Consider the following 18851-nt stretch of genomic DNA (forward strand, 5'->3'; position numbering starts at 1 on the left):
TCTGTTTGTTATAAAAATGTTACATTTATGTTAATTTTTTTTTGTTTTTCCCAGTATAAATATATCATATATAAAGTATATAAAAAAAAGTTCATTAAAAAATTACACATACTCTTTTTGTTTGTTTTGTTTTGTGTTTTTCGTTTTTGTGTGTTTGTCTTTCGTAGTTTTCTTTAATGACAAATGTCAATCATTCGGAATACGTTGCTGCGATGTCTGTTTATTATGTTTCGGATGATCAAAGTATTGTAACTTGTTGCTGAAGTAAATAATATACATATAAGTATATATATCGAGTAGATTTTCTGTATTGCTCTTGGTAGGAATGATGAAGAGTTAGAAAGAGTGTAGGTCTTCCTTTTTTGAGAAATTAAATATCATGATGGAATTTAAACATTTTTTGGATGTGTATGTGTGAGTGTGTGTGTGTGTGTGTGTGTGTGTGTGTGTGGAACGTTTATATTCTTGATGGATGGCTCAATGCAGTTTTTTTTGTTTGTTTTTTTTTTTGCTCGTTTTACGTTCTTAGCAATGAAAAACTAAAGAAAAAAAAAGTATACATATTATATATATATTTATGGAGAATGAGAGAGATGCGACAAGACGACGTAGTTGGTTTGTTTTTTGCTTTGTTTTTTTTTTTTTTTAAGTTTTTATCTTATTTTGGCTTTAGGCCTTCTTCTCAGCTTCGATGACCTCCTTGGTGGGCAATACATTCTTCTCGTTGGTTTCGGTATGCTTCAATTTTTTCGCATCGAAGTTCTCAATGCCCGCAATGAATTGATTCTTCTCCTTCTCCTGTTCAATTGCTGTGAACAAGAAAGAAAGTGTAAATTATTTTTGTGTTTTTGAGGCTAGTTAAATGCTAATACCAACCTTCCTTATCGGGCAATGGGTTCTTCTCATTGGTCTCCGTATGCTTTAGATTGTTTTGATCGAAGGCAGTAATACCCTCAATAATAGACATTTGGGTTTTTTCAGCTGCCACATCTGATGGAGATATTATATATATACATACATACATTGGGTAAACTAGTTATACGCAGACTAAGTTTAAGTTAAGACTCACCCTCAGCTGTGGGCAAAATAATTTTCTCCTGAGTGCTGGCATTCTTCAGTTTCTCCGTATTAAAACCTTCCAATTGACTCTTGAGGTTCTCAGCGACCTTGGGCAAATCCTTGAGTGCTGGTGCTGGGGCGGCCATCTAAAAGCAAAAACAAAACGAATCGATCAGTGATCAGAGCGGTTTAACTTTCAACTATTCTAACATTTCGGGGAGGTAAATTATGCAAAAGGTCAATAATATAATCTAGTATTCGCATCCGCTTTTCATAAACATACATACATATGTACATTTGTACATATTTACAGTTTCAATTTTGTGATAAAGTTGACTTTCTCTCCCTGTTTCACACAATGCACAGCAACGGAAGTTTTGATCAATCGAAAGCGGAAGCCCCGCAGCAATGGCTTCTTTATTGTGATTTCTCGATATGATTACGATTTGGATTACGATTAAATATTAGTCACGACGACAAAAACAAAGATAACGATGACCAAGACGATGACGAAATATTATGACAATGATGAGGATGACTCAAGCAAAGGACTTCGCAATACATTACGCGGCAGAGGAACAAGAAAGGGTTCAGCGAACCTTTTGTGTCATCAGACACACACTCACACACGCACAATCAGCAAAGAGTGGGAAAGAGAGAGTATAAAAGAAAGACCAAGATTAAATTCCAATTCAATGAGGGAGAGGAAAATAGAATCTTATGTGTCCATGGACGTGCGTGTGAGAGTGTGTGTGTGTGTGGGGGTCTGATAAACATAACGGAGCAATGGTTATCCGCTGTTTGGTTGGCCAATGTTTTTCCAAAGTGTCGCGTTCACACTGAAACTGCATATTATCACGTTTATTTTTAGTTGCAAAAATAAACTGCGTGCCTTGTTTCATGTTCGCCCTCCAATAATAATCAATTATTAACTTTTGTTAACGACCACCACCACCATTTTACCCACTGAGGCATAAAGAAATTGTTTGTTTTTTTAGTCATCAATATTAGGTGAATGTATGCACATACATATGTACATACATACATACATACATACATACATACATATGTACATATGTAAGAGCTGTCTCGCTATCTAAACGACGTTGCACAGCTGCAAGCGTTACAAGGGCAGCGACCGCACCAAAAAAAAAAACAAATTACACAAAAAAAAAATAAATAAATAAATAACCTCATCAACAAATGAATCTATATTTATACATACACAATATGACCATAAATGGTTATTTAGCTAAACTCTCGGGGCAAGCCTCGATTGCTGCCAATCACGAAGATACAATATTCGAATGACGTCGAGAGACTTAGTCTGAAGTTGTTTTTGGGGCCAGACAGTGCCAGCGGTTTTAGGACACCTTAAAAAGCAATTGCCAAGCCAACCATCATACCAAACCATATAACGGTTGTCCAATATATATGTACATATATTCGTATCTATGTACATCTCTTAATCTAGATTAAAGCATTTACAGCTTTTTCAAATACATATATACTTTTAATGATCATTATATGTATATTTCATTTGATCTGATTCATCATGAAATACATATCCATAAAATTTGCAAATTTGCACAATTGTGCAAATATTTGGCAACAACAAATTTATTATTGTTCTTTTTCCATATAACTCTAAGGTGTTTGGCCCCCAGATACATATTTCCAAATTCGTTTCGTTTTGCTTCTTTTTCTTGTTTTAATCAAACAAAGAGAATGAGCTGGTAAAAGTGGAGAGAAGTATACACGACACGAAGAGTGGGGGATGGATGGAGAAAGAGAGGCAACGGCGCCGGCAATTGGTAATCTCCTTCAGCCATAAACGATAATGCCAAAAAACTGCAACTCTTCTCTTGGCACACACATACAGTCTATGGATAAAGTCTAAGCACACACATTGGAGCCATTTATATTAATTTTCAAGAGGCTTAAACTCTTAACTAACTATGTAAAAATGCATTGAATTTTGTCACTCCAGGTGACTGGACAAAAGTTTACCGATATCTTTTTTCTATTGAAAAACAGCAAATCAAACAAACAAACAAACAGACAGACAAACTATTGATCGTAAAGCAAAAGTTAGTCCGTTAAAGCTTTAAAATTGCTTGGTGTGTCCCCATACTTTATTGATAAACTGTAAATGTACATATATGTACATACATGGTCGCCCTGGTTTGAAGCCACCCGATGAATCATCGCTAAACCACAGCCCCAGCCCACACTTCATTCTACTCCACTGTACTCTCTTCTCTCTTTCTTTCTTTCTTTTTTGTTTTTTTGCTTTCCACAACTCGGCGCTCGTTTTTGTTGTTGTTGGTTTCTTTACTTTTATGGCCATTTTTGGTTTTCAAGAGCAGGGAAGAAAGGGGTGTACGGAACGCGAATTGGTGGGAGGGGAGGTGAGCGAGTGGTTTATGGCTTTAGCCGCTGATTGATGATGAAGAGCCGTTAGTAACTTGAAGCGAAAAATAAAAAAAATAAAATAATAATTTATATTTGAAATTTTATTTCTCTTGACAATTTTAAGCTGCTGATGCGTGGCAAAGGGGGCCAGACAAAGAAATATTTGGGGGGCGGATTTGGGGGAACTGAATTGTGGGGTGGGTGGCAGGCGGAAGAAGAAACGACGAACTTGACAGACACGTCCGTTTTCCCCCCTCCTGCTGACGCCTACCACCGACAATCCTGACGCACGTCTGCAGTTGGTACATAAATTTTCAACACAGACACATATGTACATGTATGTATGTAGACACATACATACATGCATGCATATAACTAACTCTTGCGACATTTTATGAATTTTAAATAGTTAAACAATAAATTGTATCTCCATTCTTTTTGCAGCTTGCACAAATTAATAAAACAAAAAAAGAGAGAGAGAACAAAAACAAAGAAAATCAAATTGGCAAAGCCACGCCCAGTATGCAGAAACACACACACACACACAATGCACATATGTCTGTGTGTGGTTGTGTACAGTATATACTCAGTACATATGCATTTACTTGGTGCAAGACTTGTGCGCACTTTTATGGGGGAGGATACTGTATATTAAATACGCGTCAAACGACGCGCCCCGCCCAAGCCTAAGCCCAAAGCCGACGTAGAAGGAGAAGAAGAGAATGAAAAAATACAAAAAATGCCGGCCGGCTGTTTTCTTTTTGTTTTTTGTTTTCGCAAATAAGAAGGCTTCAAACCTAACGGATACAATAAATAATATAATTTTATAACAAATCCCCCCTCTTGGGCTTAACAACAAAGAGAGAAGTTGAAGAAAAAACCAGTTGGCGGAACAATGAAGATGGATGTAAATGAGACACCAAGGGTAGGGGGAGAAAACACAAGTACATGTGTGTGTGTGTTTTTTTTTGCCAATGGCTTTTTCTTATGTACGTGTTGCCGGCTTCAATTTTTGAACTCACCTTTTCCTTTTTTTTGTTGGTTTATTAAATATTTGTCTTAAAAAAACACTTGGTTAAAATGCAAAGCTAGGCTTTATTTTCGCGAGTGTTTATATATATATATAAACGTACGTATATATATACAAATTATTTGCACTTTTCAAAAAATTCAACACTGACTTTGTCTTTTATGGGGGACTTTCGCGCACCTGCAGCACAAGCGGTCTCGGTGTAGTACAATTTAATAGTGAAGATGAGGAAAAAATAACGGAAAATATTTGAATATTTGAAGCTAAAAACATTCGCCGCCAATTCGCTCGACTCACAAATGCAACAACAACCACATGGCCGAATTCGCCTGAAATGTATTATTCGCTGTAACTTTTTGCCCTCTCGCCGTAACTTTTTGCACTCTCGCCGTAACTTTTTGCCCTCTCACCGTAACTGTTTGCGGCGAACTGTATTGAATTAGCTCAACCATGGTGAGTATTCGCTCAGCAAAACTCTGAATTCGCTTTGCTGAAGTCGCTTGGCTTTTTTTTAATTAATTCACTGTATACTGCAAATTCGCTTCATTATGTGGCGGCAGGTCAATTCGCCTCTCCATGGCTCTACGAAAACGGCGATGCTATCGATAAATATTCCCCCGTGGAACGTTATAAAATTTTCAAAATTCAAATCTGCCCAATACACATAATTCACTTGTAATCCTTCTGCATCAATTTAAGTGTTCTTTTTTTTTTTAAATTTAATATGATTTAAAATTGGTCCTCTTCTTATAGTTTTGGGTACAATTAAAATTACAATAAATCAAACAAACTTTCATGAAATTTGTTGCTTAATTTTAATGTTACTCTATATAAATATATATTTATTTATGTATATACATAAAGTACAACTAATAAGGCTATGTTTCACTTATTGCAGTCATATATATGTACATGTACATACTAGAGTATCGCACACAGCTATTGTCATTATATGGAGCCTCGTCGTTGGATGTGGCCTATGGAATCGTATGTGCTACGCGTAGTTGGCCGATCGGCACTCATTCCATATGTGCTCCATTTCCTGTGGATCACTAAAGCCATGAGAAGCTATAACCGTACTATAACTATCCGGACCGTAATATGCCGGACGATGGAAATGAAAGCCATCACAATGATGAACGGAAATTTGCGCTTTCAGGGCCAAAATACCAAGGTAAATGTCATCGAAGCGAAACAATGGCATCTGCCGACTCGTCTCGTACATTTTGATAAGGGCATCGCGTGAGAAAATGAATGCACCAGCCGTCACATATGGTGGCCATTTGTCAAATGGATACTCCGCGAGGGAAACGTACCATTTACTAAACTTATGCCGCAATGGAGCAGTTTGAAACACGTATCCAGCAAAGAGTAGCGGCTGGTGATGCGTTTCATGCTCCTTTCCCAAGAAGCGCAGCACGTTCTTAATGGACACATAGTAATCATCGTCCACAAACAAATAGAAATCACTGCGATCATAATTCTCTCGTGCCCAGCGTATTCCCATCGTAGTCTTGATTGTATTGTTGAAATATGTGTCCACAAAATCACAATGAACAATGTCACCATACTGCTTTGCTTCTTTGGCTATGTCGTTCTCCGTTTTAGATTCGTCGCTCTCGGGCATGCCCAAGAGGAATACTCGACGTATTTGAACATCCGAGAAGCGGGACTCGTAACCCCACGTCTTGCGAATGGCCGCGCGTTGCTTCACATGACCAATGGCACTCTTTACCAATATAGTCAGTCGGGTTGGCTCCTCTTCCTGCATAAATGCGGGCATTTTAAGAAATTTGTAGCTATAAACCGGCGGAGGTACAACACTCAATGAATTTTTGGTGATGGATGTGTTTAGTGGATAATGAAAATGCCGCTCAAAGTCCAGCTCGTTCAGGTGGGTCAGTATGCCACAAAAGTCCAGGAGAAAGATTATAGGAATGGCTAGGGCACATTTTAGTAATAATTTGTAATGTTTTTGCAGCATTTGTTTATAATTCCATTTAAAGCACGACACATCCAAAACAAGAAAACATAAACAATAATCAACGCACGTCAAGGTAGCATCGCAGACGGCGCCCATGCGGAACAATGGAAAGTGGAACACGAAGTAACGATTTAAATTTAAATAATTCATTTTTATTTATTTATGTAATAAGACAATAATTATAAATTATTAAACTAGATGGCTATTTTGAACTTTAATTATTTTCAATTTACGTTACATTTACAAAGGACACTCACATAAACATAGTTTTTGGTTAATAAAAATACGAAAGCTACTAAGACTAGATTCTTTTAATGAGGAGGAGAGTTGAGTACCCAATTCCTTAGGAAATAACCGATTTAAGTAGATCCACTACAGCTGGATCACCACCACGTTTAGCATAGTGTAGAGCATTAAGTCCCAGCATATCCTCAGCTGCAACGTTTTCCATGTACGGCAGGACATATTGAATCACTTCGGGAAAACCATGAAGTGCAGCCAGATGCAAAACAGTGCGTCCAGATGGATCCGGTTGTGATAGATCAGCACCCGCATACTGATACGATTTCAGGCGAAGCAATGAACCGCGGGCAGCTGCCGCACAAAGCTGTTCGCCAACAGCACGAGATGAGCCCGTCAAATGGGCTCCACAATTGATTAGCAACTGGATGATCTCATGGTTATCCGTGGACACGGCCTCCAGGAGGGCTGTGCGCTCATAGCGGTCGCGTGTGTGCACAGATACACCATTGCGCAACAAATGCTTTACAATCTCTACATTCCCCAGCTGACAGGCTAAATGAAGGGCAGTGCGATGATCATGATTCGATCCGGATAGATCTGCGCCGTATGCCTTTAGGTTGTTGATCTTTTTCAAATCCCCATCAACTACAGCAGCATTGATCATTGCCGGAAAGAGCGTTGCGCCCAACTGATCCAGCTCCTGCGGGGACGAGAGATGCAGCGAACGGGCAACAGCATCCACCAGGTCATAATCTTCCATTTTGGGGGCAATAATCGATGTTAATTCGCCGCGGAGGTTCGATTGCATCATCTACAAAGATTGCATTCGGGAGGAATGTGTATTGCATTTAACGCAATGTCTCTTACCTGCTTTTTAACCTCCAAGGACCATTCCTCCTTGCCAATAACGTAGGCCAGCTTGGCGAGAGCCGCTTCGGGCGTCATATCATAGCCAGGTATCACACCCACGTCGCTGAGCACTTTGCCCGTATCGTATATGGCTGCCACTGAGCCGTTTGGACACTGAGTGCAATTGATTATGATCACACCGCGATCGGCGGCCGCTTTAAGTGCATCCATAAGGTCCTTTCGGTTAGATGGTATATTTCCCGAGCCAAACGATTGCAATACCACACCCCTCATGGGTGGGGCCAAAAATGCCCGGAAAGTGGACAATGAAATACTTGGAAATAATCGCAATACGCCCACATTCTCGTCCAGATTCAGGTGGACACAAAAACGTTCAATGCTACATGGCCGGAAGATGAGACGATAATCAACATTCACATTGATTCCGATCCGAGCCAGCGGTGGCACATTTGGTGAATCGAAGGCATCTAGCGAATTGGAACTAATTTTCACCGTCCGATTGCCACGCATCAGTTTGTGGCCGAAAAAAATGCATACCTCTGGTATGATATAGTTTCCTGCTATAATCAAAGCCGACGTAAAGTTATCCTTGCCATCAGTGCGCGTCTCAAAGATGGGTATCTGTGATCCTGTGATAATGACCGTTTTCCCAAGGTTTTCAAGCATGAACGACAACGCGGACGCGGTATAGGAGAGTGTATCGGTGCCGTGTAACACGACGAAACCATCAAAGAACTCATAAGATTGCTGCCAAAATGAGATAGAAACGTTTTAGCTGCTAGTTCAAAAAGTTTCCACGTACCACGTACATGTATATCATTGGCTATGCGGGCCCAATCGTTCATCGTCATATTACTGCTGTCCAGCAGCGGAGTATATTCCGTAATCTGATAGAGCACACGCCTTGGTTCGTCTTGTACATAAGGAAGGACCAAGGGAGCCATCGATGCTGAAGCCCCAAAACGCAATTGCGCATATTCGTCATCATGTATGTTTGGATATTTCCGTATGCTGCGGACCAAAGCATTTGGAATGGGTGTAAGGACTGCGAAGCATTTGAAAAATTTTGTTGAAAAAACGCAAATGTTTGAATGATGATCTTTATGCTTACCGTGTCGATCGTTCCGCATCATGCCAATGGTGCCACCGGTATAGATGACTTTAACACGTGCTTCCTTCACATCTTGAGCCATTAGATTGCCATCGCTCTTATTACGTCGCACACTAGGACTTTGCAGTGTCGGGGATGCTGGCACCGTATGATCAATTGATGTTAGCCTTTTACTGGATGGAGATGGCATAATGCTGATGGGGTCACTGGGTTCCATGGCTATGGCTGCTGTGGCAGCTTCCACATTCGTGAGATTAGATTCGTTTCCGGACATAGTTGGAAATTAAACTCGTTAAAGGTTTTGCACAATTTCGAGAGGATGATACTAGTCGTTGTTGTTTTGTTTGTTGTTGTTAGTAAGAATAGATTGAGAATCCATTAACATTAACCTGTGTGCACTGCGGTCTAGGTAAAAATGGAAATGTAAATGGAATCGCTCGGTTAGTAAATCACATCACATCCAAGCACTTCACAGTACATTATGGCTGTTTGTTGTTTATTTGCAAATGTTGTTATCAAGCTAACTCTGACTATTGCTGATACATACACACTTGCTGTTACCGACGTGGGTCCGCGGTTTTAATTACGATGATAATTCTTAAATTGCGATTCCCATTCCCTGTTTCATGCAAATTAAAGCGAAAAGGAAATTGAATGAAATATATGCATACCTAGATATGATACTTGATTTATCGGCTCAGTTTACCTTAAAATAGAAATAGCATTAGGTTTCTGTGCCGGCCCCCCTTTTAGGCAATTGCGTGATAAGTCATATATGGCAATAGATAATAGAAAAGTTGAAATCGAAATGGAATTAATGAAATTGATGAATGGTTGGAAAGAGATAACAATGGATAGTCATTTTTGTGGATATTAAAAAGGCCCATCATCAGCTGAGCCAAACAGCTGACTGGCTTATTGGTAGTCGCATGTTGGCCGATAACTCATGTGATCGACCAGTTCACAAAATATCATTAGGGAGCAGCAGTGCGGCCCATTTAGCCATTTTACCGCCAACTTAAATATATTTGAAATTCAAACGTTTCTGAGTATTACATTGTATTAAATCGACATTTTCGCTATGTATGAACTATTGTTAAACTAAAAAAGTTCAAACTATAATAATTTTACTATTTAAAAATTGTTGACAATCTTCTGGCTTTTTCTAGCCTTTTTGAAATGGAAACTAAGTCTTATCAGCTCCCGACGAGCTGGTCACACTGGCAATCAGAGGGAAAACATAAAAAAAAGAAAATTAGCTGCGAGTGGAAATTGTATTAAACGCGCTTTCCCGTTCCCGTCCTTAATAATTAATTTACCGCTTTTATGCTTGGTTTTATTTTCGTGTCGTTTATTCGTTAAATATTTTCTTTTAAGTGTTTACCCTCATATACAGGAAGTTTATGCGCGCGCGTCCCCATCTCTTCGCCCCAATAGACCCACCCACCCAGATCCAAGACCAAATACCGAGGTCGGGGCACACTCCCATAGCCAAAGACCAATCCCAACCCCTACCCCACGTCCTGTAGTGTAAATAAATGGCATCCAGCAGTGGAATTGGAGGAGGAGCTGCAGCAGCAGCTGCTGGCTCCATTGTAAATGCTGACTTGTGGCGTGAGTGCGTTGCTTGGTTGACCAGATGTAAGATTATACCACTCGATCACAAGGCCGCTCTGCCTGATGCTGAAATTCGCATACTGGCCATGACCTTGCGCGATGGAGTGCTGTTGTGCAATCTAGTCATTCATCTGGATGCCAGCAGCATGGATTCCCGTGAATTCAATCGCAAGCCACAAATGGCCCAGGTGAATCGAATCTCTCACTCAGATAATGATAGTAATGCTAATTATAGTAATATGTATATTTCGACTTTCCGTGACTTCAGTTTCTTTGCTGCAAAAACATTAAATTGTTTTTGGATGTGTGTCACAATCATTTTGGCATACGCGACTCTGACCTATTTGAGCCAACCATGCTATACGATTTGACCAATTTCCATCGGGTTCTTATCACATTATCTAAGCTGTCGCAGTGTCGTAAGGTCCAGCAAATGCATCCGGATTTAATGTGAGTGCAAAAAGTGCAAATTGATTTAACATGCTTCGGCTGAACTAATTTGTTTTGATTTTCTCATTTCAGTGGCTTTAATCTTCAGTTGTCGCCCAGCGAACGTTCCCATTCCGATGAGGCCATTTACAAGGACTTGCACTCTACGTAAGTGAGCACTCCGACTGACCGTTTTATCGAGTCAGATCCATACATTGAATACATGTACATACCTACTGTATGTACATATGTACATATATGTATGTATGTATGTTTAGTTTGCATTTATGCATTTCCCCCCCGTCTTATTTGCACTCACCTAAAAGAAAAGAAAAAAACAAAGAAGACAAAAAAAAAGAATACCCAATCTCATTATGCGCAGACCCAAACCAAACCAGAACCAGGCAGTGTTCCCGCTTCCTCATCGTGTCATTTGGAGTTTTTGGAGGAAGGGCGGCTCTCCTTATCAAAAACCAACAACAAAACAGAGAAATGACTCCAAAACAAAAATCCATGTTCAGCTTTTATCTAACTATCTCTATCTCTCTCTTCCTCTTCTCTCTGTCATGTCTTTCGCTCTCTCTCTCTCTCTTTTCCTGTCTCTATCTGTTTCCCTAATACATTACCCTAAACCACCTAAACCTAACTAACAAATTCACTCAATGTGCTTATGTGCGTGTGCTTGTGTGTGTGCTTGTGTGTGTGCTTGTATTTTGTTGTTAATCCCAATTCCGGCCTGCTCTGCTGCAGTGAAATGAGAAAAACAAGCAGTATCGATGCTTCCGGCTCATCATCCGGAGCGGAATATTCACTCTCATTGTCGGTGGAAGATGAGAACAGCGATATAACCATCGAGAATGGCACCGAGGACATCGATGACTACATTGAAGACTCACTATCCAATATGTGCGATACATCGATTGATCAAGATAGTGCTGCAACCGCCGCATGTGCATCCGTCCAAGGCAACAATCATTGCCTCAGAGCTCTATCATTTGATCTGGCATTGGATAGTGATTGCCGTTTACCAGCAAATCATCCTAGTGATACCTCCATAACACCCACACCGGAATCAGCTGCTCTCCAGCAGCAATTAGCCACAGTAACAGCCACGGGAGGGGAAATGATGCCACCACTCGAATCTCCATCGTCGCCCAAACCAAGCACATCGACGGCGGCTGCTGCTGCTGCTGCATATGCCGCAGGATCTTCTGCGCGCCATGTATCAAACTCATCTTCGTCGTCGTCATTGTTTGTAAGCGAGAGCCAACGATTGCAACGAGCCGCCGCCGCTGTCTACAATTATAGATCATCGATGGCATCCACCGAGCATGAGTATGCCTATATAAATGATATTTATAGCGAGGACGATGAGAAGGTCTACGAGGATTTATGCTATGTCACCTTCCAGTCTAAGGTTAAACCAGAGGTGTGCCGATATTTCCTCCATTATTTCTTACACACACACAGACACACGCTATCCTTTCCCATCTCTGTCTCTTTCATACACGTACACATACATATATACTATCTGTAAAGTCATGTGTGATAGTGTTAATACCATCATTAAATTCATATTCCATCTATTTGTAACCACTCCAAGAGCAATAACCATTTATCTGATATCTCTCCGTTTGTGTGAGTGTGTGTGTGTATGGAATTACTTTACACATATGTATCCCATTGAACCCATAACGCTAGCTGCACCACCATTACCATCACCATCATCATCAGCACCCAAGAAAATCTTCTCTTGTGTTTTTGCTTTATTATTCTGCTTCTGTTTCTATTTCTGTTTTTTCAATAACCATAGATAACTCTCTCTCTCTCTCTCTATATGGAATAACCATTTGAAAAACATTGTTTATACATTTACCTACGATATATATGTAAATGTATGTATGTAGATATAGAAAAAATATAGGGGATGGAGCTGATAGGAGATATCCTAATCACCACGATTACAATTAGGTGTTAAAGCTAAAGTGCGTATCGCAGCAGGAAACTGATTTCATGTTTCGTTTTCGATAATACATTATCATTGTGGTAGGACACTTGTATATGTATATATACTTATATATTTATTCACGCATCTTTGCAAGTGTTCAATGCTTCATTACATTTTTAGTTTTTGATTTTTTGTTTTTTATTTATATTTATTTGCTTTCTGTTTATATCACCTATTATTTACGCAATGGATCCCTGGGAACCCTTGTGTTTCGAAAGTCTTTTGCTTTTCAAATACGTTAATGAGGTTGATAGAAAAAATATTCAATTCATCTAACATAATTACAGATCAAATGTGTACAATGAAATGAATATCTAGGCTAAGCTATTTGGGATCAGATCATTAGGGGTTTTGTATCCTCATCATTCTCATCGCTGCTGCTGGCGGAATTTAGTGTAGAATCTTTACCAAGGGCCAACAGTGCCTGGACATCTAAGTTAGGTGCCACTTGTTGTAGGAGTTCGCCAACGACTGTACATAGTCCCATCAGACGCTTTTCCATACGTTGCTCATAACGACGACGGTGTCTGTAAGAATTTAGAATTGTTAAAATGATTGTTAAGTGAAAATTTTTTAAAGATACGTACTTGTAATACTTCTCCTTTTCACTTAACATTCTACGCATTGGTCGTCGCATCGACGGAGAGCGATGGCGATGACGTCCATTGGCACCAGTGCCAGATCCGGGTGTAATTTCACCATTGGGAGAAGGATAGAAATTATTGTAGCAACTATTCGATAGAGAAATCTCGCCACCAATCATAACAGGGCCGCATTCTACATCATCCTCCTCCAGTTTGGGTATAATGGGATCACAGGCCATTGTCTCAGTATCATTCTCTGGCATAGTGGCTTCAGCCAGCAAGCGATCCAATTCCTCATTACCCATACACGATGAAGCCTCTATCTCATTATATTCGACAGCCTCGTGTTTGTTAACTTCTTCGACGGCTGTCGCCTCCAATTCCAATTCGGATGCTTTCAATGGCGGTGTGGCGGCTGTTGGCGGCTCTCCAAAGCTGTGATCATTGAGCACACCCAGCATTAATGGCGACAGTTGACTTTCATCGCACGAATAGACACTCGCAATGGCCAATTTATGTTGATTACTCGACGGCTCATGCACATTCGGCTCCTTCAGGGCATACGAATGCAAATCGGCTGTTTTTTGGTTCATATAGCTATGGATAAGGCCAAAGAATTCCCATTCTTTGTTTTGCTCTTCGATGATCTCCCTGTTGAGTGGTCCACTTGGGACACTTGCCTTCTGTATGCGATAGCGTTGAACCATGGCCAGCCACTGTTTTCTAAGGGCATGCTCACTGAAATCTCCTATTTTTGCAATTTCCTTGAATCGCCTGCAAAATGCACAATTACAAACATTTTTTCATCTTTTGTACATGTATCATCATGCATAACTCCGAAATACTCACTTCCATGGTTCACCGTGCTTGGGTGAATATTTCGAGAAGATTTCATCGGATGCAATCCGTTGCACGACCAACTCACGCTTCTCTGCCGCAGACCCTATCACAACAGACAAAAACAAACGGAAAATTTAAGTTCAACATTCACCACAACACGTGTTGTTGATTTTTCAGGCTTACATTTCTTGGAGCCACTCTTTGCATATGTGTGGTGGTCCATCCTCCCCTGACTTACACTTTCCTTAATATATATGCTCAGATGGGTGCCTTCACAAGTCCTCTCGTGGTTTTCCTTTTAGATTATGAGAAAGACAATTCGTGGCCGAAAACTATCGATGGCAAAATTGAGCTAACAGTTTGCCTTTAACAGTGGCTCAACAGAGGGTGCAATCGTACGGTTATCGAAAAAATCTCCTTTAGTTGTTATCGCATTTTTTATTCTCGACTTATCGGTTTTTGAATTTTGTTTTATTTTTTTGTTTTTTTTTCATTTCATTTAGTACAACAGACAATATTGCATGCAATGGAACCGTTTACGATCACACCAACACAAAAGAGGAGGAGGTCTACCAAGACTTGTGCGCCCTGCATAGGACGAGAAGCCAGGTAGAACTCGAAATCCAGTTGGCATTTATGCATGAGAGATTGACTTGATTTTTGAAGTCTGCTCGAAGTTGTTTTGTTTTGTTCTTTTGGCTAAACTTATACATATGTGTATCTCTCCCCCGATCCTTTTTCCTACTTTTCCGTCGTCCCTCCGTCCGTTCCTCTATTTAGACAACATCGGCAACGAGTTTTGAGCAACGAGATTATGTGATTCGCGAACTAATCGACACGGAGTCCAACTACTTGGATGTGCTGAACGCATTGAAGGCCAAATTTATGAGTCCACTGGAAAGGCATCTAAATCAAGATGAACTGCGTCTCATATTTCCTCGGATACGAGTAAGTGCAAAAGCAAATAATTAACACTTGCAGATATACATAAATGTAAATACATACATATAATGCTAATTATCTTATTGAAACATTTATGCAGGAACTCGCCGATATACATACTAGATTCTTGGAGAAGCTTAGGGAGTCACTAGTCACGAACACAAAACTGAAACTGGGTCAAGTATTCCTTGAATTCCGCGAACCCTTTCTCATCTATGGCGAGTACTGCTCTTGTCTCCTCAATGCCATCGACTATCTGGCTGATGTGTGCAAAAAGAACCAGATCATTGATCAACTGGTACAGAAGTGCGAGCGTGACTATAATGTGGGAAAACTGCAGCTACGCGACATCCTTTCCGTGCCCATGCAGCGAATCCTGAAATACCATTTGCTGCTCGACAAACTAGTAAAGGAGACTTCGCCGCTGCACGAGGATTACCGCTCATTAGAGCGGGCAAAGGAGGCCATGATTGATGTGTCCCAGTACATAAATGAGGTGAAACGAGATTCCGACCATTTGGTAATCATCCAGAAGGTCAAGGACAGCATATTTGACCTTAATTTGCTACAGAATGGAGATGATTTGCTTCAATATGGACGCCTGTTACTTGACGGCGATCTTCATATCAAGGCACATGAGGATCAGAAAACCAAATTGCGTTACGCCTTTGTCTTTGACAAGATACTCATTCTGGTCAAGCCACTGCACATCAAAACGGGCGACATGCAGTACACATTTCGGGATTCGCACAATCTGGCTGACTACCGTGTGGAGCAAAGTCATTCCCGTCGGACTTTGGGTCGGGATACTCGTTTTAAATATCAATTGCTTCTGGCCCGCAAATCGGGCAAGACAGCCTTTACTTTGTACCTGAAATCTGAGCACGAGCGGGACAAATGGCGTAAGGCTCTCACAGAGGCAATGTAAGTGATATTTAAAAATAACAAAAAGCATTTCAAATTAATCTAATTGCAATTGAAATTCGCAGGGAAAGTCTTGATCCACCTGGTTGTCGAAATACAGATCACAAAATGGAAATCTATACCTTTGACGCCCCCACCACGTGTCGGCATTGCTCAAAATTTCTTAAGGGCCGCATCCATCAGGGCTATCGATGCAAGGTCTGCCAGATCAGTGTGCACAAGGGCTGCATCTCGTCCACGGGTCGTTGCAAACAGAATGCGGTTAGTGTGCCCCCGCCAGTCTGTGATCGCCAGTTATCCGAGTTTAATTGGTTTGTTGGCAATATGGATCGTGAGACGGCGGCAAATCGTCTTGAAAACCGTCGGATCGGCACGTATCTGTTGCGCGTGCGTCCACAGGGTCCGTCGACAGCCCATGAGACAATGTATGCGTTGAGTTTGAAGTGAGTTTCCACCGAAAAATGGGCATAACAAAATTTTCAATAATTCATTCCTCTATCCCACATTTAGAACCGACGATCATGTAATTAAGCATATGAAAATTAACCAGGAGAACGATGGCGAATCAATGTTGTATTGTTTATCTTCACGAAGGCATTTTAAAACCATTGTTGAGCTGGTCTCTTACTATGAACGCAATGATTTGGGAGAGAATTTCGCAGGGTATTTTAAATTATCAATCGAGCTTCTCAGTTACTATATTTGGTGTTTTTGTTGTTGTCTTGTAGGTTAAATCAATCATTGCAGTGGCCATACCGCGAGGTAATTGCCACCGCCCTCTATGACTATGAACCAAAGGCGGGTAGTAACCAACTGCAATTGCGGACCGATTGTCAGGTTCTGGTGATTGGCAAAGATGGCGATAGTAAGGGCTGGTGGCGTGGCAAAATTGGAGATACTGTCGGCTATTTCCCAAAGGAATACGTGCAGGAACATCCGCCCACCAGCGATGAGCTTTGATATTACAACTACGAGATATACTTTGCTCCCAAAAGTACGCCCACAACGGCAGCCATGTCTGAGTCACCGGTCTCCACACCGACTTCAACCACCACAACTACGATCACTACCCCCCTTCACGCTCACAATACCATCGATCATATCCCCTAGTTAATTATTGAAATATTAATCTATATACAAATTCAGAGTTCTTATCGCATCTTCACATTGTTGATTGGAAAGCGTTGTTCTAAGCGTGCCCCACATATAGTAACCCAGACACACTTACCATATTTATATGCTTTAGATTAGAGAAATTTTCCGATTTAATATGATGTACTCTTAGTGATTCACATATACTAAAATCGTTTATGAGGACTATCGTATCGAAAGTTTTGCAAAAATTATGCAAATGGAACGGAAAGCTATTTTCCTAAGATCCCAAAAGTGTTTGTAAATCTTGTTTCTTCTATTCCATAGTGTTTTTACTTCTCTTTCTTTTTTGTTCTGTTCGTTAACCCTTTGTGCCAACAACATAAACATTTACAGATAATTCATTTACTAAGGTTCATTCAATGTTACGAGTAGTTATTAGTTCATAATTTATTATAATGTTTGTTTAAACATTGTATATGGCAAATATACAATATGCGAATACGTTTTCATTATTTTATTTGACTGTCTGCCTGCGTGTAAGCCTGTGCATGCGTGTATGTGTGTGTGCGTGAGTGTGTTTCTTGCAATTTTCAAGTACATATTTTAAAGTTAATGTTTCACTGAAACAATTGTGTTTAACAATACACAAACACTACTTAGTAAAAGTAACAAAAACAAAGATGAAAAGAATCACAAATGCTTTAAAATTTACAAAAAATTGCATGTTCAAATAAAAAAAAAAACAAAACAAAACGAACAAAATGTACACTATTTACTGAATCTGAATATAATTATGAATGTATAATCTGTATTTTGAAACACAAATGTTAACATGAAAAAAACAAAAACAAAATGAAACGAAACGAAAACAACGCTGGAAGATGATAGAGCTGAAAAAGGAGTAAAAGCTTTAGCAAAAAAAATAATAATCGTAAATGTCAAGATTCCAAGATAATAGGGTTTACCTACATAGATAATGATAACTAATTATATATACATATATATACACATAAATATGAATGCATATAAAACGCTAATGTTATTTTATAGCGACAAGATAGGAAACACTTTTTTGAATGTTTGTAATTTTGTAAGTAATGTTTCGATATGATCATCCTTCCCATATAAGAATGGATCACAATGGTCATTTCGGATTCGGTTTCATTTCGACTATTTAAAATTCTTTATTGTTTACATTTATTTATGATATGATAATAGATGTCCCCAAATGGTTATCATATGTGAAGGGAAATATCGAAATACTTTCGAATAACGATTGCTAAGTTTTCACTATAATATCACACTTTTTGTTGATTTGTTCTAAAAAAAAAAACAAGTTTAAGTTGAAGTAACTTTCCGCCATACTCTATACATATATTATTTAAGTTTATGCCAAAGATGGTAAATTGATGGACTGATTTATATAGTATACTTTCTTCCATAGAGCTGATCGGCCAGATGCAATTTTTTTTTACTGAAAATATCTAAATCTTAAATCTTTCGAGTTTTCTCTTCAGAAATGATAATCATAAGGAGTTTTTAAAATTTTGCTGCTAAACAGTGTCGTCTGAGATGGTTTCAGTGTATTTATTTTTGCATGTAACGAAACATAATATAAATATTGTGATTTAACCTATTGCATTGAACTGCATTCCGTGAACTACAATATCCATTTATTAACTAAACAAACACGTCACACT

General features: G+C 39.6%; 5 protein-coding genes across 7 annotated transcripts; 1 reads left to right on the forward strand and 4 right to left on the reverse strand.

Moving 5' to 3' along the window:
- Positions 1-555: 555 nt before the first annotated feature.
- On the reverse strand, positions 556-1205 carry LOC6653049 (thymosin beta). Its single transcript, XM_002075330.4, has 3 exons — positions 1070-1205; positions 877-990; positions 556-809 (listed from the first exon to the last, which is right to left on the reverse strand). The coding sequence occupies exons 1-3, from the start codon at positions 1203-1205 to the stop codon at positions 670-672; spliced, it is 390 nt and encodes a 129-aa protein (XP_002075366.2). The 3' UTR covers positions 556-669.
- Positions 1206-5313: 4108 nt separating this feature from the next.
- On the reverse strand, positions 5314-6528 carry LOC6653050 (beta-1,3-galactosyltransferase brn). Its single transcript, XM_002075331.4, has one exon. It carries the CDS (start codon positions 6486-6488, stop codon positions 5499-5501), a length of 990 nt encoding a protein of 329 aa, XP_002075367.1. The 5' UTR covers positions 6489-6528; the 3' UTR covers positions 5314-5498.
- A 155-nt stretch (positions 6529-6683) lies between these two features.
- Positions 6684-9579, reverse strand: LOC6653115 (L-asparaginase). The gene is made up of 5 exons (XM_023181293.2): positions 9419-9579; positions 8713-9117; positions 8411-8646; positions 7599-8348; positions 6684-7542 (listed from the first exon to the last, which is right to left on the reverse strand). Exons 2-5 carry the CDS (start codon positions 8984-8986, stop codon positions 6832-6834), a joined length of 1971 nt encoding a protein of 656 aa, XP_023037061.1. The 5' UTR covers positions 8987-9117; positions 9419-9579; the 3' UTR covers positions 6684-6831.
- Positions 9580-9930: 351 nt separating this feature from the next.
- LOC6653116 (protein vav) lies at positions 9931-17652 on the forward strand. Of its 3 annotated transcripts, XM_023181303.2 has the most exons (10): positions 9931-10517; positions 10598-10779; positions 10852-10926; positions 11509-12189; positions 14694-14799; positions 14971-15138; positions 15233-16056; positions 16122-16499; positions 16567-16719; positions 16785-17652. In XM_023181303.2, exons 1-10 carry the CDS (start codon positions 10251-10253, stop codon positions 17014-17016), a joined length of 3066 nt encoding a protein of 1021 aa, XP_023037071.1. In that variant the 5' UTR covers positions 9931-10250; the 3' UTR covers positions 17017-17652. The 3 variants fall into 3 exon arrangements, with proteins under 3 accessions (XP_023037071.1, XP_023037069.1, XP_002075369.1); XM_023181301.2 differs by lacking the exon at positions 14694-14799 and having other exon boundaries at positions 11509-12187; XM_002075333.4 differs by lacking the exon at positions 11509-12189 and having other exon boundaries at positions 9935-10517.
- On the reverse strand, positions 13001-14530 carry LOC6653117. Its single transcript, XM_002075334.4, has 4 exons — positions 14374-14530; positions 14200-14293; positions 13354-14124; positions 13001-13293 (listed from the first exon to the last, which is right to left on the reverse strand). Exons 1-4 carry the CDS (start codon positions 14411-14413, stop codon positions 13101-13103), a joined length of 1098 nt encoding a protein of 365 aa, XP_002075370.1. The 5' UTR covers positions 14414-14530; the 3' UTR covers positions 13001-13100.
- Positions 17653-18851: the final 1199 nt, after the last annotated feature.

Source organism: Drosophila willistoni, assembly GCF_018902025.1.
Source record: "Drosophila willistoni isolate 14030-0811.24 chromosome XL unlocalized genomic scaffold, UCI_dwil_1.1 Seg142, whole genome shotgun sequence".
NCBI classification, from domain to species: Eukaryota; Metazoa; Arthropoda; class Insecta; order Diptera; family Drosophilidae; genus Drosophila; species Drosophila willistoni.

What these genes read in the sequence shown, in the direction of transcription:
- LOC6653049 (XM_002075330.4), bottom strand. Translation starts at nt 1,205, where the DNA reads ATGGCCGCCCCAGCACCAGCACTCAAGGATTTGCCCAAGGTCGCTGAG. An exon ending in TATTTTGCCCACAGCTGAGG is followed by an intron (nt 991 to 1,069) that starts GTGAGTCTTAAC and finishes TATCTCCATCAG; the next exon opens with ATGTGGCAGCTGAAAAAACC. An exon ending in CCCATTGCCCGATAAGGAAG is followed by an intron (nt 810 to 876) that starts GTTGGTATTAGC and finishes TCTTGTTCACAG; the next exon opens with CAATTGAACAGGAGAAGGAG.
- LOC6653050 (XM_002075331.4), bottom strand. Translation starts at nt 6,488, where the DNA reads ATGCTGCAAAAACATTACAAATTATTACTAAAATGTGCCCTAGCCATT.
- LOC6653115 (XM_023181293.2), bottom strand. Translation starts at nt 8,986, where the DNA reads ATGTCCGGAAACGAATCTAATCTCACGAATGTGGAAGCTGCCACAGCA. An exon ending in GATGCGGAACGATCGACACG is followed by an intron (nt 8,647 to 8,712) that starts GTAAGCATAAAG and finishes AATGCTTCGCAG; the next exon opens with TCCTTACACCCATTCCAAAT. An exon ending in GCATAGCCAATGATATACAT is followed by an intron (nt 8,349 to 8,410) that starts GTACGTGGTACG and finishes TCATTTTGGCAG; the next exon opens with CAATCTTATGAGTTCTTTGA.
- LOC6653116 (XM_023181303.2), top strand. Translation starts at nt 10,251, where the DNA reads ATGGCATCCAGCAGTGGAATTGGAGGAGGAGCTGCAGCAGCAGCTGCT. An exon ending in TCATATTTCCTCGGATACGA is followed by an intron (nt 15,139 to 15,232) that starts GTAAGTGCAAAA and finishes ACATTTATGCAG; the next exon opens with GAACTCGCCGATATACATAC. An exon ending in ATGTATGCGTTGAGTTTGAA is followed by an intron (nt 16,500 to 16,566) that starts GTGAGTTTCCAC and finishes TCCCACATTTAG; the next exon opens with AACCGACGATCATGTAATTA.
- LOC6653117 (XM_002075334.4), bottom strand. Translation starts at nt 14,413, where the DNA reads ATGGACCACCACACATATGCAAAGAGTGGCTCCAAGAAAT. An exon ending in AAGCACGGTGAACCATGGAA is followed by an intron (nt 14,125 to 14,199) that starts GTGAGTATTTCG and finishes TGCATTTTGCAG; the next exon opens with GCGATTCAAGGAAATTGCAA. An exon ending in GAAAAGGAGAAGTATTACAA is followed by an intron (nt 13,294 to 13,353) that starts GTACGTATCTTT and finishes AAATTCTTACAG; the next exon opens with ACACCGTCGTCGTTATGAGC.